Raw genomic sequence first — 14618 nt, 5'->3', positions numbered from 1 at the left:
TGACAGTAGATCTCTTGCTACATTACACCACTTAAGTTTTTTTTATTATCAGAGGTAGACTTTTTGCATTAAAATATATTTTTGTAACTTTTTTAATTTTTTACCACATTAGCTGCTGTTGCGTATAAACATATACCTTAAAGAGGCTCGGTCACCAGATTATAAATGCCTTATCTCCTACATAATCTGATCGGCACTATAATGTAGATAACAGTAGTGGCTTTTATTTCGAAAAACAATCATTTTTTAGCTAGTTATGAGCTTGTTTAGATTTATGCTAATGAGTTTCTTAATGACCAACTGGGCGTGTTTTTACTTTTTACCAACTGGGCGTTGTACAGAGGAGTGTATGACGCTGACCAATCAGTGATCACTTCTCATTGATCAGTGATCACTTCTCATTGTTACAGCCCATTGTTCCAGCGTGATTGTGCAGTCAAAGAAGCTGGGCTGGAAGAATAAGAAGTGGATGACGCTAATTGGTCACTGATTGGTCAGCATCATACACTCCTCCGTACAACGCCCACTTGGTCAATAGTAAAACACGCCCAGTTGTCTATTAAGAAAGTAATTAGCATAAATCTAAAATTGCTCATAACTTGCTAAAAAACGATCGTTTTTCAAAATAAAAACCACTGCTGTTATCTACATTACAGCGCAGATCAGATTATGTAGGAGATAGGGCACTTATAATGTGGTGACAGAGCCTCTTTAAAATGAACAGGCAGACTTCTAAGGATTCTGGGAGCAATCAATACAGAAGGTAAGAACCTACAATGGTGTACTCTACCAGCAGATGTCCATACCTCATAGTGTGGGGTCTGATGTATGTATGTTCAGGGTGTTCAACTGTTTCCACCTTTAGAGCATCCTCTAGCAACTGTTTCACAACCTCCTGGGCTGGCCCTTGACTATCAAAACACACAGGCGTTTTCATCTCCTGGAGGAGGACAAGGTACTTGCTCTCTATCTGGCATAGTTTGGCTTCCAGATTGGAATACTGTAGGAAAAATACCAAGCAGTGATTCATTACCGTCCACACAAGATTTATTATTTACAAAATATTGTACATATTTTTTGTGTAGTCAGAACCCCTCCACTATATGTGTGGTCTGTTCCACAATGATGGAGCCAGTTCGGCAAACACATGCCCTGTGTGTTGTAGAACATACCATTGAACATAAAGGAGGGCTTCTAACTTAACCAAGAAACAGCAATAACACAACAATAAATAAATAAAGGATGTTATAAAAGCCTCCCATTCACATGGTGTACAATTAATTACACAATGTGTAAAGGGGAACCTACACTTATTGACCCCTGCATCCACTTATTGAAGACGTACCTTCGCTTCCAATTCTTGTTCCCTTTTCTCAGAACTTCTTCGTAGGGCAGAAAGCTCCAATATTTCTTTATTGAGAAACTTGTTTTGTGCTTTATATCCGTATAAACTGTCCTGTGAAGAAAAAAATGTGTACATTTTACAATCACATTTTTAACGCATTTTAATAGAAATATAGAATTGAATAGAAATAGGGTAATAGAATATTCCATAGAAATAGAGTAATAACAAGTAATTTAAACAATCACAAATTAATAGTATCAACTTCCAGTACTAAATAAAAGTAAATTGTATAACAATAGTATATAAGGAGCTCTGCATCATCATCATCATGATATCGAGGATTTGTTTAGAAATACAGCTAAACATGGACAAGTTGAGAAACATGTGGAATTTACTTTTCATTCACCTCGTACAATTCAGAAGAACCAAAATTTAGTAGGTAGCAAACATTTTGCCATTATGAAGCACTTGTTTCTGGGATAGCCTAGACTGCTTCTATCATGTTTATTCGGCTGATGGATTCCGGTCTAAGACCAAACCTTTATTTTTGCGCTGTCAAAATGTTACCTGGATATTTTCTGCTTATATACAACTCAACGTGTATTCATGACCTGTGTCATTGTGTGTATCCACTAGTAAAGACCGTACAGCGCAATGTGCTCATTATAACCAGTGTGTACATGTCTCCTCAAACACTTCTGTCTCAATATCTATTTCAATACTAAGGATGGTAATATTGTCAAGAACACCACTCATGTTAAGTTATAAGTCATATAAATACCATCCATTAACACAGTATTCACTAATGTAACTGACCACCGGGACCCCAACCAATTGCCAGAACAGGAAACCCCAGTCACCCCCCCCCCCCCACATGCAAGACGCCGGCTAGGAGGAGTTTGAATGGAGTGGGGCTGGGCATGCACCCTGTCGCTCCATTTAAAGTCTATGGGAATGACGGAAACACCGGAGCACGCACTGTGCTCTGCGGTTTCCGTCAATGCCAAAAGACACTTCTGGTGAGTGCGGAGGTACTTGTGGTTGGACCACCACTTATCTAGCTTTTGTTTTAAACTGGAATACCCCCTTAAAGGTTACCAAACAAAATACACTGTATTTTAAAGTGTTTAGTGGCTAAGTCTATGTGGGCCTATATTTACCATACTGCCTCAAAACTGAAATATTAGAAAATATATGAAAAGATGACTATATGCAGACACACTGACGGGTGCCTTTGCAAACCGATTGGTTGAATGTGGACTTGTTTATTTCGTTGGACGTATGCCCCTCTATAGTCTCAGTAAAGAGAAGCATTGCTGGATGCAGCCTTCATGTGCCTGGTGTGCAGCCCCCAAGAGACGGCAGATTCATATGATCAGCCACGAGTTGTGCTCAACCATAAATAACAGAAGAGCTACTGTGTTTTCTCCTTTGCTATGGAGGCACGTGGTATCTTTCCCATCTTCAAAACATGTGTTATGTGTATATATATATATATATATATATACGGGTGTATGGACTTTTTTTTATATGCCTATGTCTATGTTCCCTTCCAATTAATTTTGTCAAAAGTAAGAACAGATAGAAACCTGTTTTTAGCAAAATAAAATAAATGCAGAAAATTCCAGCCATTACAGCTTTGTAAAGTAAAATAACACGTTTGTGTGTGCATGTACCTACCCCTTGACCTTGCCCTGGCTGACTAACATGCAGCCCTTTAATGGAGTCCAGAGCCATTTGATGCCTTCCCCCACAATATGTTGAGCTGACCACAACTGGTGTAGAGAGTGGGACATGCTATCATGTTTGATTAGGAGCATGAGCACGTATCTAGCAATTTTAGTCAATTTTCAGCATTGGCTATAATCATACTCAACAATTGCTTATAGCGGTCAGAAATGTTATGTTTTTCCTCTATTCTGAAAGATATTACTTAGTGCACATCCATGGTATGTATTCCACACAAATACAAAGAAACTTACTCGTAACTGGTTCAACTCTTCTAGATCTTTCTGAACAGGGGAGTCCACAGTACTGACAGATAATGGGGACGATTGCTCATAATCACTGATCTGCCTGGATAGTCTAATAATAACTTCATCTTTTGCTTGAATTGTTTCAATCAACATGCTGAGCTGTCCTTTCATTTGCTCAACATTGCATCTAAGTTCCTCAATTTCCTGATGAAGACTGTCTTTCTCCAAAGTCTTCTTCTCCAGGAGTTGGTGCAGTTCTCGAATGTGATCATCTTTTTGCTGGAGCAAGTGAAAATGGTCTTTTGAAAGTTCATCAGTGAAAGGCATTGCAAGGAACTTATCATACTGCGACGACTTCAAGGATTGTTGCAAAAGTTTTACAAGTTCCTGATGAGGACAAAGTTACACAATTAATTATCTTAATGTAACTCAAACCAAAATAATGTATATTTTAAAGAAACACTAAACCTAGACATAAATGATAAACAGGAGATAAAGTTGCCCACATTGTTTGTCAGTCTGCAGAATTCTCTGAATGCTCCTGAAACAAACGGTCTTGTTGAAATCCTGCAGAAAACACAGGGGTTCATTGCCTGCTAATCGGTTTCATTTTTGGATGTGAACTGCTGAGGTGGGGGCAGGGTTCAACAATACGTGTCCCCCTACTGCAGACAGGTTAGCATGGGTAGGCTCCTGCTGCAGCCAGTTGTCTGACAGCCAGACACAGGATTGTGAAGAGAACGAGGGGGGGGGGGCGTATGATCATGATCTTATAGGACACTCAGCGAAGATTTCTTTATATATTTTTTCGTTCTAATTGCAATATGAGAAAAAATATAATCAAAAGGAAAGCAGTGGATTAAGGGATTACTCTCCATGTGTCCCCAGCGCACAGGAGCGTTTTTCCACCCCTGATGTCAAGTTAGGCAGAGATCACAAGTAGAGGTACGCTGCTGAGCAAGCTCCAAAACCTTAAAGCATACCTAACTTTTCAGAATAAGCGGTCATACGTGTGTACATGAGGAATTAACACTATTTCTGTCCATTATATGACTTGTATATGGCACTTTTTAGCAGTTTTCTACGCAGGCTCTAATTTTGAGTTGTCTCTGAGCTAGTGGGTGGAGCCTAATGGCTATCATGTCTTCTATACACTACACACACAGGAGAGCAGGATTCTCCTCTTCTATCTCACATTATATATATATATATATATATATATATATATATATATATATATATAGTAGCTGCAGCAGAATGGAGGACATTATAAAGCAGTATTGAGAAGTGTAGCTGGCAATCCAGCACTTGGGTGAGAAACACAGACAGACACACGGTGTGTCCTTCACTCGGCTCCGGCTCAACCTCCCCTCTTCATAGACTTTTATAGGCAGCGTGCCTGTGTCTCTTTTTCTTCCTGCTCCCTCCTCCTGCACTTCCCTCCCGTCTACATAGACTTGTATTGGCAAGCTGTAAAGAGACACCTCCCCAATTTCCACAGTCTGTCAATTCTGCCTTGAAACTAGGGACGGATTTTGCTTGACAATAGGGGTTGGACAGCATATAACAGGAAGAGAGACACCTAGTGGCAAGAAACTTCACACAGAATTTGCATGGATAAAAGAACTACATTTTAACATTAAGCAAATTAAACAGTTTATATATATCTGGTATGCTATTAAATTAGCATTAGTTGTTTGAAAATTTAGTGCCCATTTAAAGGGGTTATCCGTGTTATTATAATGGATGGCCTATTCTTAGTAATAACCCTGACAACCTCTTTAAAGAGATCATAGTCTTCCATGTTCATTATATGAATTAAAGGGGTTTTCCACGTTCTGACAACTGATTACCTATCCACCGGATTGTTCATCAGTATATGATCGGTGCATGTCCGACACCCAGACCCCGCACTGGTCTGCCACTCCGGCTGCCTCTGAGCACTGGACGATATTGCCAGAAGCAGATGGCTCCAGTCAAAAAATAGCGGCTGAGCTGCAGTACTGCAACTCTCCTCCTATTCAAGTGAACAGGAGAAGACCTGCAGTTCTGCCCAATGGCCGCTATGCAGTGGTCGGAGCCATCTGCTTCAGACTCCAACTACTGGATACTGCTCCAAACTACTGGTGCAGGGAGGCAGCCGGAGTTGCGGATCGGTGCGGGGTCTGGGTGTTGGACACGCACCGATCATATACGGATGACCTATCCGGTGGATAGGTCATTAGTTGTTAGAAAGGGGAAAACCCCTTTAATATTTGAAGTGCCTCCCTGCTCTTCCAGCTGGAAAGGATGACTGTGTTGCTATAAAAGTAGTATCTCCAATTTGGGAATACAAATTCCCATTCCTTTATAGAAAGTTGTAATATTTCTTTCCTGAGCCTATGTCATCTTCCTCCATAAAGAAAGTTTCCTATTATATTATCCAATGAGAATATCGTCGGATCTTATTGCCTGAAGACTGAACCAGTAAAAGCGGCTTATATATATATATATATATATATATATATATATATATATATATATATATATATATATATATATATATGTATATCTGTATATATGGAAGAGAAACTAGGGCCTTGTTTTTTTAATGTCTTATTTTTGAATTTGCGAACATAGAAAAGCAATAAGGAAGTAATCACAGTACACATCCTTTTGTACAAGGGAAATACAATACATACTTTAATATTTAAAAGGGTTGTCCAGGCATGGACAACGGACAACCTATTCACAGGATAAGTCATCAGTATGTGATCGGTGGGGGTCAGAGAATAGGAGCAGAGCTGCAGTTCTGCAGCACAGCCGCTATGCAGTGTACAGAGCCATCTGCTTCCGGATCCGAACCCTGCATTCCATCCGGCACCCGGAGGCAGTTGACCGGTGCGTAGTCCGGGTGTCGGACCCCCACCGATCATATACTGATTACCTATCCTGTTGATATGTCATCAGCTGTCTGTGCCCGGACAACACTTTTAAGCAATAACTGTACTTCGTAAATCTGGGGCAATGTGTTTAAGTGGGTACTAAGACTGGCATTTCATATACCAATCTTAGACTGAAGGCGGCTAGTGTAATATGCGGAAAATTTCTAAAGATGCACACGCCTTTAATAAATTTGTCGCATCATGGGCTTTTTCTGCGTCACAAAGTGAAATCAGGTTTTGGCGTAAATTATAGTAAATCAGTCGGGCCACAGGTGACTCCACCCCTTAGCCCCACCCACTTTTCAAAAAGTGCCGTGAGCAGGCCGGCGTAAAGTCGTTCTTAAATCCCCCTCCCATTGTTTCCAACATAGTGGCCATTTCTTAAAGTTTACCTCCAGTTTTACATATGATCTGCTTTCAAGAGAGTGAGTTCTGTTTGATTGTAGACTTTATATGAACCAGGAGGTACACTTTAAGTAAATCTTCTTGGCAACTAAAAATGTGAATGTATGAAAATTCTGAAACAAGTTGATCAATAAACCAGCATTAGCAGGAAAGGAAACCACTTGACTGGCTGAATCAGAAGAGATTAGGAAAACAGTCAACGTACGGATAGAACAAGAGGATCTTCACTCTCGGTAACCAAAATAACACTTTTTGTCCTGGTTCTAGAAACGGCCTAAAAACGACTTGCGTTCTAATAATAATATACATATTTCCTTCAATGCGAACAATCAAAAACACTGCAGCGAAAAAAAATATTTCATGCAGCGGTGTCTGGTTACCTACGTTGCCAAGAATGATATATAAGTCACGAGATCACATAAATGCTGTACAGTACAAAGAGCTGAAATCCTGAACAAATCCAAAAGGAAAAGAAAAAGACTTGCAAAATGCTCATATGATCATGCGGCTATTTATAGTATCCAGAAGTTAACAGTATCCAGCTGGGAAAGGAGCAGCATCTCTGGCATAGCCCAGTAAAAGAACATGATTAACGGCTGCATATTTCCACTGCTTTGACCCAACATCACAAGACTAGCTTGACTCACATTTCCTATATCACGACTTTCTAGCCAAAAGATATTGCAGCTCTACTAGACACGGAGAAGAATTCTGATAGATCGCTGGTGGGGGACAGAAGGTAATAAAGTGGACTCCATACAGCAATATGCTATACCGGGCCAGGAGAAAACGTAGCCAGGTCTAGCTCCACAAGTTAGAGGCCAGCAACAACGCACTGTAGAGCTAGGACCGCACATCCCACATTGAAGAGCGAATGCTGCACATAAAAACGATTTCCTGCAAACGCGCTGCAAGCCTGGGATGTTCTTACTCGGCCTTACACGTCAGTGTGGTATTTATTACTCATTATTTACAGTGCTGTGAAAAAGTATTTGCCCTTCACCCGATTTTATTTCTGCTAATTTCTCCCAACTAAATGTTTCAGATCATTCAACTAATTTTAATATAAGATAAAGACAACACGAGTAAACACAAAATGCATTCTTCAAATGATCACTTCATTTATTTAGGAAAAAGATTTTTTCAAAACCTATATCACCCATGTGAGAAAATAATTGCCCTTACCCAAAACCGAATAACTGGCGGTGTCACCCTTGGCAGGAACGACTGCAATGAAACACTTGGAATAACTTGCGATGATCAAGAATAATTTTAATTCGGCTACATTGGAGGGTTTTCCAGAATGAATGGGATTTAAATCAGGACTTCGACTCGGCCACTCCAAAACCTTAATTTTGAGCCATTCAGAGGTGGACTTGCTTGTGTGCTTCAGATCATTGTCCTGCTGAATAACCCAACTGCGCTTGAGCTTTAGGTCTTGGACTGATTGGTGGACATTCTTCTTCAGGATTTTCTGATGGAACCATGAATTCTGCTCTCTATCAATTATGACAAGTCATCCGAGTCCTACAGAAGCAAAGCAGCCCCAGACCAACACCATGTTTTTCTAGTGGAATGCAGTGTTCATTTTATGCCAGATGTAACAAGACCCGTGTTTTCCAAAAAGTTCCACATTTGACTCATCAGTCCACAGAATATTATCCCAAAAGTCTTGGGGGTCATCTAGATTTTTTTGGGAAAATTCGAGACGTGCCTGTGAGTTCTTTTTGGTCAGCAGTGGTTTGCGCTTTGCAACTCTCCCATGTATGCCATTTTGTCCAGTGTCTTTCTTATCGTATAAACGTGTACATCGCCCTTAACTGAGGCAAGTGAGGCCTCAGTTCTAGATGTTCGTTTCGGTCCTTTTGTGAGCTCCTATGTTAGTCGACGATGACATTTTAATAGGCCGACCACTCCTGATCAAGGTTCACCACTGTACCAAGTTTTCTCTATTTGTGGATAATCCCTGTGTTTTAGCAATGGCCTTGTAACTCTTTCCAGACTGGCAGATTTCAGAAGCTTTGTTTGACATCCGTATTTGAATCTCTTTAGAACGTGGCACCATGTGATGCTTTTTGAGACCTTCTAGCCTGCTTCACATTGCCAGAAAGGTTCTATTTAAAGTGTAGCTAAATGTTCGACAAACTTCTGACATGTCAGAAGTTTGTATTGGTGGGTGTCCGAGCACGGAGACCCCCACCAATCGCTAGAACGAAGAAGCTGAAGCGTTCGTGTGAGCGCTCAGCCGCTTCGGGTCTGTTGGGCTTTTTCCGGAAAGCCAATGTATCGGAGTATGGGCTCATAGACTTTCTATTGAGTCCGTACACCGATACGTTTATTTCCGGAAAAAGCCCAACAGACACGAAGCAGCCGAGTGCTCACACGAGGGCTTCAGCTGCTTCGTTCTAGCGATTGGTGGGGGTCTCCTTGCTCCGACCCCCACCAATACAAACTTCTGACATGTCAGAAGTTTGCCGAACATTTAGCTACACTTTAAGTGAGATTTAGATTCAACACGTCTGGCAGTAATCATGTCTGGTCGTGACTAGTGAAATTTAACGCAATTGTATTTGGTTAACTGCTTGATTTAGTAGCTAAGCTAAGGAGGCAATTACTTTTTCACATAGAGTCAGGTAGGGTTGAGCAGCATTTTTCCTTCAATAAATGAAACCATCATTTGAAAAGTTTTTTTTTATTTACTGGTGTTATCTTTGTCTAATATTAAAAGTAGTTTGATGATCTAAAACAAATCTAAGGACAATAAAAAAATAAAAGAAATTTGAAAAAACATATATCCACATTACTGTATATAGTAATAAATTCAGCACGACTGTACAGGAAATGCACTCACAATCTAATTTCCAGGTCTAAAATATAAACACACGTGTCATAGAAAATAAAATGATATAAGCCTGTATTGGAATATGGGAGGAAGTCCTCACAAATAAGAGAACATTCAAGTTCCATGCAGCTTGCGCTGGTCAGATTCTAACCCAAAACTCCAGTGCTACAAGTCGGCACCAAGCCAGTATACGACCGAATTTGAGCCTAAAAAATCCTTTAGTTATTTTATTATTGCTATTGTTTTATGGTTTAAATATCTACTTTATGGATTTCTCGCCGGGCTACGTTAGAATTGTTGTCATACTATAATGGCAATAATAAACTTACTTTCTGGCTGGTTAAGTCCTGTTTAAGTCTTTCCAATTCACCTTCCTGGTTCTGAAGCTTTATTTGAAGGTCATAGTCAATCTTCTGGTCACTTGACGGTAAAGACTCCACAGAAGTGTTATCTGCGCTGTATCGGTTCCTCAGTACACCTAATAATGGACGTTTGCCTTTGGGAAGGAGGGATCCAAAAATAAATGGAAGAAGCAAAAAGAAATATAAAAAAATGCAGCCGGCATATAAAAACAACCTGATGTTAAGTTACATGAATGTTATTAGAAGGATATATAACATAACTGACATGGCTTTAAAATGTTGGCCTCACCATCCAGATGCCATGGAAATGCCTTCCATTTGTCTTAGAATTAATATGCATCTTCTCATGGCAAGCATACATAGCTAAGAGATGAACTTATAACCTGTGCTGAACCCATGCAAGAGTAGGGGGAAAAAAAATAAATAAAATGATGCAAAGACGATCAAAGATCTCAGTAGGATTATGCTGTACCGGAGCAGAGCTAGTCATTTGGCATTGTTTGGTGTTTTTTTTCCGTCAAAGTGAAACTTGTCTTTTTTGTTTTCAGAAAACGGTCAATTAACAAAAGTCAATAGCGATTAGGCGTATATCGTGTTGAGGAGTTCAGCATACGGTACACTAGTACTCCACACTGGCTACCCTCCCAACTCTATGGCAGTAATAGTATGTGCCCCAATGTGTTATCATGGTGAAGAAAAAGCTTATTGACAAACTCCGTTTTACAACATTTGTATATTATTCAGAAAGTTTTAGTGATTATTTTTGCCAAAATTTGTACTTATAGACTATAATCTTTTACATTTCTGTATATGTTGGTTGCATGTACGTGTATGAAAAAGGTGGTCAAGAAGGTGCAGTTGCAAATACTACTTTTCCAGGTCTCTAAAATATGATGCAAATAACATTGTGCCCTCCATCTAGAGGTAATGGTGAAATAAAAATATCAGGGAAATAAAATTCTGTGTTTTATATACCATTGATGTGGACAATAAAACACTAATATTATACATCCCCCGACTCACGGTTGGTTTTAAAGTGGGACTTATTCAATCACATAATTAAATATCTTTTTTTTTTTTTATTATCTAGTATGAGAGATTATCAGGACACATGCAGTCAGAGGTTAGAAAAGTTGAGTGCTATATACCAAAAGCTTCACCTGTGTTCGATTTGCCTCCATCCATAGGTGGTCTCCTTTCCACATGCAGAAGTGATTCCTCCAGCTCCTTAGGGGTTGGGTTAAGCAGTTCCCATTCCTCATTGGTGTAAAAGACACTCTTCCTCAATTCATTGCTATTTCTGCCAGGTCGTAGGTTCTGCACAGAGTTTCTACCACAAAACAATGAAAGACCAAATGACAGGCTTTTATTACTGGCAGCATATATATGAATGTATATGTGAATATATTCTAGAAGGTAAAAACCCTCTAGGTGAAAGCTAAGGGCAGAAAATATTGCAGTATAACCGACAACTATTCATTTATTAAAAAGGACCTACCCTGTAAAAACACCTCATTTTATGTGGTTTACACAAGCTTGCCACCAGGCGTCTTCCATACTTGCTATACACAGTACAGAGAAGTAGAAACTCCAAAGACTAGCTGAAACCAGTTTTGTTTTTGCAGTGTAAACCATTATCAATATGAAAGTAGGGACTCAGGTTGAAAATGTTTGAATGTCACATAACTGAATATTACATATTGCTCAGTTCACATCTCGTTTTTCAGGTATACATCAGGAGTATACTGATGACTTATGCCGCCAACGTATGCTACTATATTTCATACAGTGACATACATCTGGCATTGATTTCCATTGTAAAAAAAACTTATACTGTGCGGTATACGTTTTTTACGGTGTCTCACTGCATAGAAAAGCATGGCAGATCATGCTTTTCTATACAGCGGGGGGGGGGGGGGAAGTATTCCGACGAGTACCAGCCCTTTTATTTTCCCTTTTCCTTTTCTCTAAGCTGACTGCTCTGTATACTGATTAATATACAAATTGGAATATATACACGTGTTTTTTCTGTCAAACATTAATAAAGGTATTTCAATAACCAAAAAGAAAAAAAAAACAGGTTTATCCTTTGGATAAATCTAAATAATGGTCTGTAACCCTGGATTATACAAAGTTGCCCCCACTTCTCCCATACCTCTGGTCAGCACAGCGCCTAATAGAACTTTGAGCTCAACAACTAAGTTAAGTCCGACATTCTGGTTCCTAGTCAAACACTGACGAACAACCACAATCTTTCCAATGAGATTGTCAGGCAGCATGTCACTGGCAACTAGATACAGATACTGAGGTTTCATACAAAAGGCAGAACTGTCAAGTAACGGACAACAGAAAAGGCTTAAAAGGAGTTGTCCAGGATTAGAAAAATGACTGCCTTATTCCAAAAACTTCACCACACCGGTCCATGGGTTGTGTGTAGGCAGATGTGGTGCCGTTTTTGGAAGAAAGCAGCCATGTTATTCCAACCCAGACAACCCCGTTTAAAGGTTTCAAACAAGCCTTTCTCTATTGCTTACTGCCATATTTTTGGAAAAATACATTTTAGGTAGACAATATTTCTAAAGCTGGCCCACAGACAGAGAAGACCCTCTCCCATGCCAATCGGATTCCAATAATTTTCAATATTGAGAATAAGGAACTGAATTGATTGGGACAATATTACATGGGAAAAATTATTCCAAACGTTGCATACGATCTTTCTTCTACATTGCAAATAGTTATTGAAACGCTATGGTACTTTGATAGTAGCACTGCCCATTAATAACCAAGAATGAGACCAAATACATTCAAAATCCTTGTGATAGGACAAGCCCTGTTGGACCTTTACCATTGCCATAGTAAGTATAGTTGTAAAATTGATAAAGTTCCACCAGGTAAGAGGATTCGATCCAGAGAAAGTAAAAAAAAAAAAGGTCATGAGCCAATATTTCCTAAAATAGAAATGGACTCTGAACTTTGACATAAGCAATGATATTATTTTTTTCAAAAAATCATCTAAGGTTGTGTTCACATCTGTGCTTGTATTTCCGTTATTCTGCTCTGTCATAGGACTTTAATGGATTTATCGATTTTAATGGGTTCCGTTGGCTTTTTATCATGGTTTCAGTCATTTTGCCGGACTACATAGCTCTGCATGCTGTGTTATTTTGTCCAGCAAATATGATTAAATCTGCAACGGAGACTCTTAACGGAGACTCTGACACAGATCGGAACACAGTTTAATTCTTTTTTTGAAGCCATCAACTATTTCTGCTAAAACCAGTTGCTGATGTAGTCTATTCCACAGATACACAACTCTTACTGCAAACAAGGCTTGTGGTTTCTGGAGATTGAACATTGTTCTATCTCCAGGTGGAGTTAGTGCCTTCTTGTCTTTTGAGGGGATTTTACATGGAATAACTTTTCACCATATTTTTTGTATGGGATATATATATATATATATATATATATATATATATATATAAAAATGTAGAGTAGAATTATTATGTACCCCCTTAGAGAACACTGTAAAAGACTAAATGTAATTATTTCAATCAATCCTTATAACTGAGGTTCTCTTATCAGTTTTAGGACATCCTTTTTATGAACCGGTGCCTAAAACTGAACTGCATATTCCAGATGAGAACGCTATAATGTTTCGTAATATTATGTCCCGTGAGTCTATGCCTCTTTTCATCCACAATCCTGCTGGCCTTGGAAGCAGTGGATTGATATTGCACGCTGTGCTCTCCGTATTTTCCCATAGTTTATATATCTTCAACATACTGTATTCCTCAGTGCTGTACAGAGATTATATTCACTCGCATCAGTCCCTGGCTTCAATGGGGCTCACAATATAATTTCCCTATGGCAGACAAACACACTAGGGTTTATTGAAAATGATCCTAATTAACATATTAAAATGTTTTTGGCGTGGTTAATTACTATAAGGGTACTTGCACATGCTGTGTAATGGTGTGGCAGAGAGACGCACCATGTGTGAAAACTTCAGCAAAAATGACATATAAATATTCACAATTTTCACCATGGTTTTGCTGTAGGTTTTTTTCTAAAGGGACCGTTCTAGGAAATACTTCCTAGAACTGTCTCTATGGAAAACCACATTGTGGTACTGCATATGAAAAGAAGTTTTCAACTATACAATGTGAATGGAATTTCATAACGTCTAACATCTGGCCGCTGCAGAAGCTTACTGTAAGTTACCGAAGCACCAGAAATTCTACAACCCTGCAGCATGTAAAACAACCCAAATTTAAAGGGAATCTGTCGCCAAAATTGAAGGCCCCCCCCCAGGTCTGCCATCTTTGTACTCCTTTGAAGCTCTGCCTCTGGCAGGGCTTCAAAGGAGAACGTCCGTTTTAAAAAAAAAAGTATTAAAAGTTAAAAAAACAAAACATTTTCCCCTAAGGTAATGTTAAAAAAAGAAATAAAAGTTAACATAACTGGTATCACTGCGTCCGTAAAAGTCCGAACTATCATAACATAGTGTTGTTTAACCCGCTCGGTGATCGCCGTAAAAAGAAAAAATTATACAACAGACAAATTGCTGTTTTTTGTTCACCTTAGCTCTCCAAAAATATGAAACAAAAAGTGATCAAAAAGTGGCATATACCCCAAAATGGTATCAGTGAAAACTACAGCTCGCCTCGCAAAAATTAATCCCTCACATCGCTAAATTGACAGAAAAATAAAAAAGTTATGGCTCACAGAACATGGCGACGCAAAACAATTTTTTTTTTAAAAGTG

General features: G+C 39.1%; 1 protein-coding gene across 2 annotated transcripts in view; it reads right to left on the bottom strand.

Moving 5' to 3' along the window:
- Window positions 1-14618, bottom strand: part of TBC1D2B (TBC1 domain family member 2B) — a 41553-nt gene that overhangs the window by 13620 nt on the left and 13315 nt on the right. The window contains exons 4-8 of one of the 2 annotated variants that reach the window (XM_075857657.1): window positions 11003-11184; window positions 9822-9988; window positions 3328-3708; window positions 1346-1456; window positions 807-1000 (exon numbers count right to left, since the gene is read on the bottom strand). In XM_075857657.1, the coding sequence (XP_075713772.1) occupies window positions 807-1000; window positions 1346-1456; window positions 3328-3708; window positions 9822-9988; window positions 11003-11184 (1035 nt within the window). The remainder of the gene's footprint in view (window positions 1-806; window positions 1001-1345; window positions 1457-3327; window positions 3709-9821; window positions 9989-11002; window positions 11185-14618) is intronic. The other variant, XM_075857658.1, reaches the window with a different exon arrangement.

This window comes from Rhinoderma darwinii, chromosome 3 (assembly GCF_050947455.1).
Source record: "Rhinoderma darwinii isolate aRhiDar2 chromosome 3, aRhiDar2.hap1, whole genome shotgun sequence".
In the NCBI taxonomy this organism is placed as follows: Eukaryota; Metazoa; Chordata; class Amphibia; order Anura; family Rhinodermatidae; genus Rhinoderma; species Rhinoderma darwinii.
The sequence above is the reverse complement of the archived record's forward strand: the minus strand, read 5'-3'. Positions and strand labels throughout refer to the sequence as shown.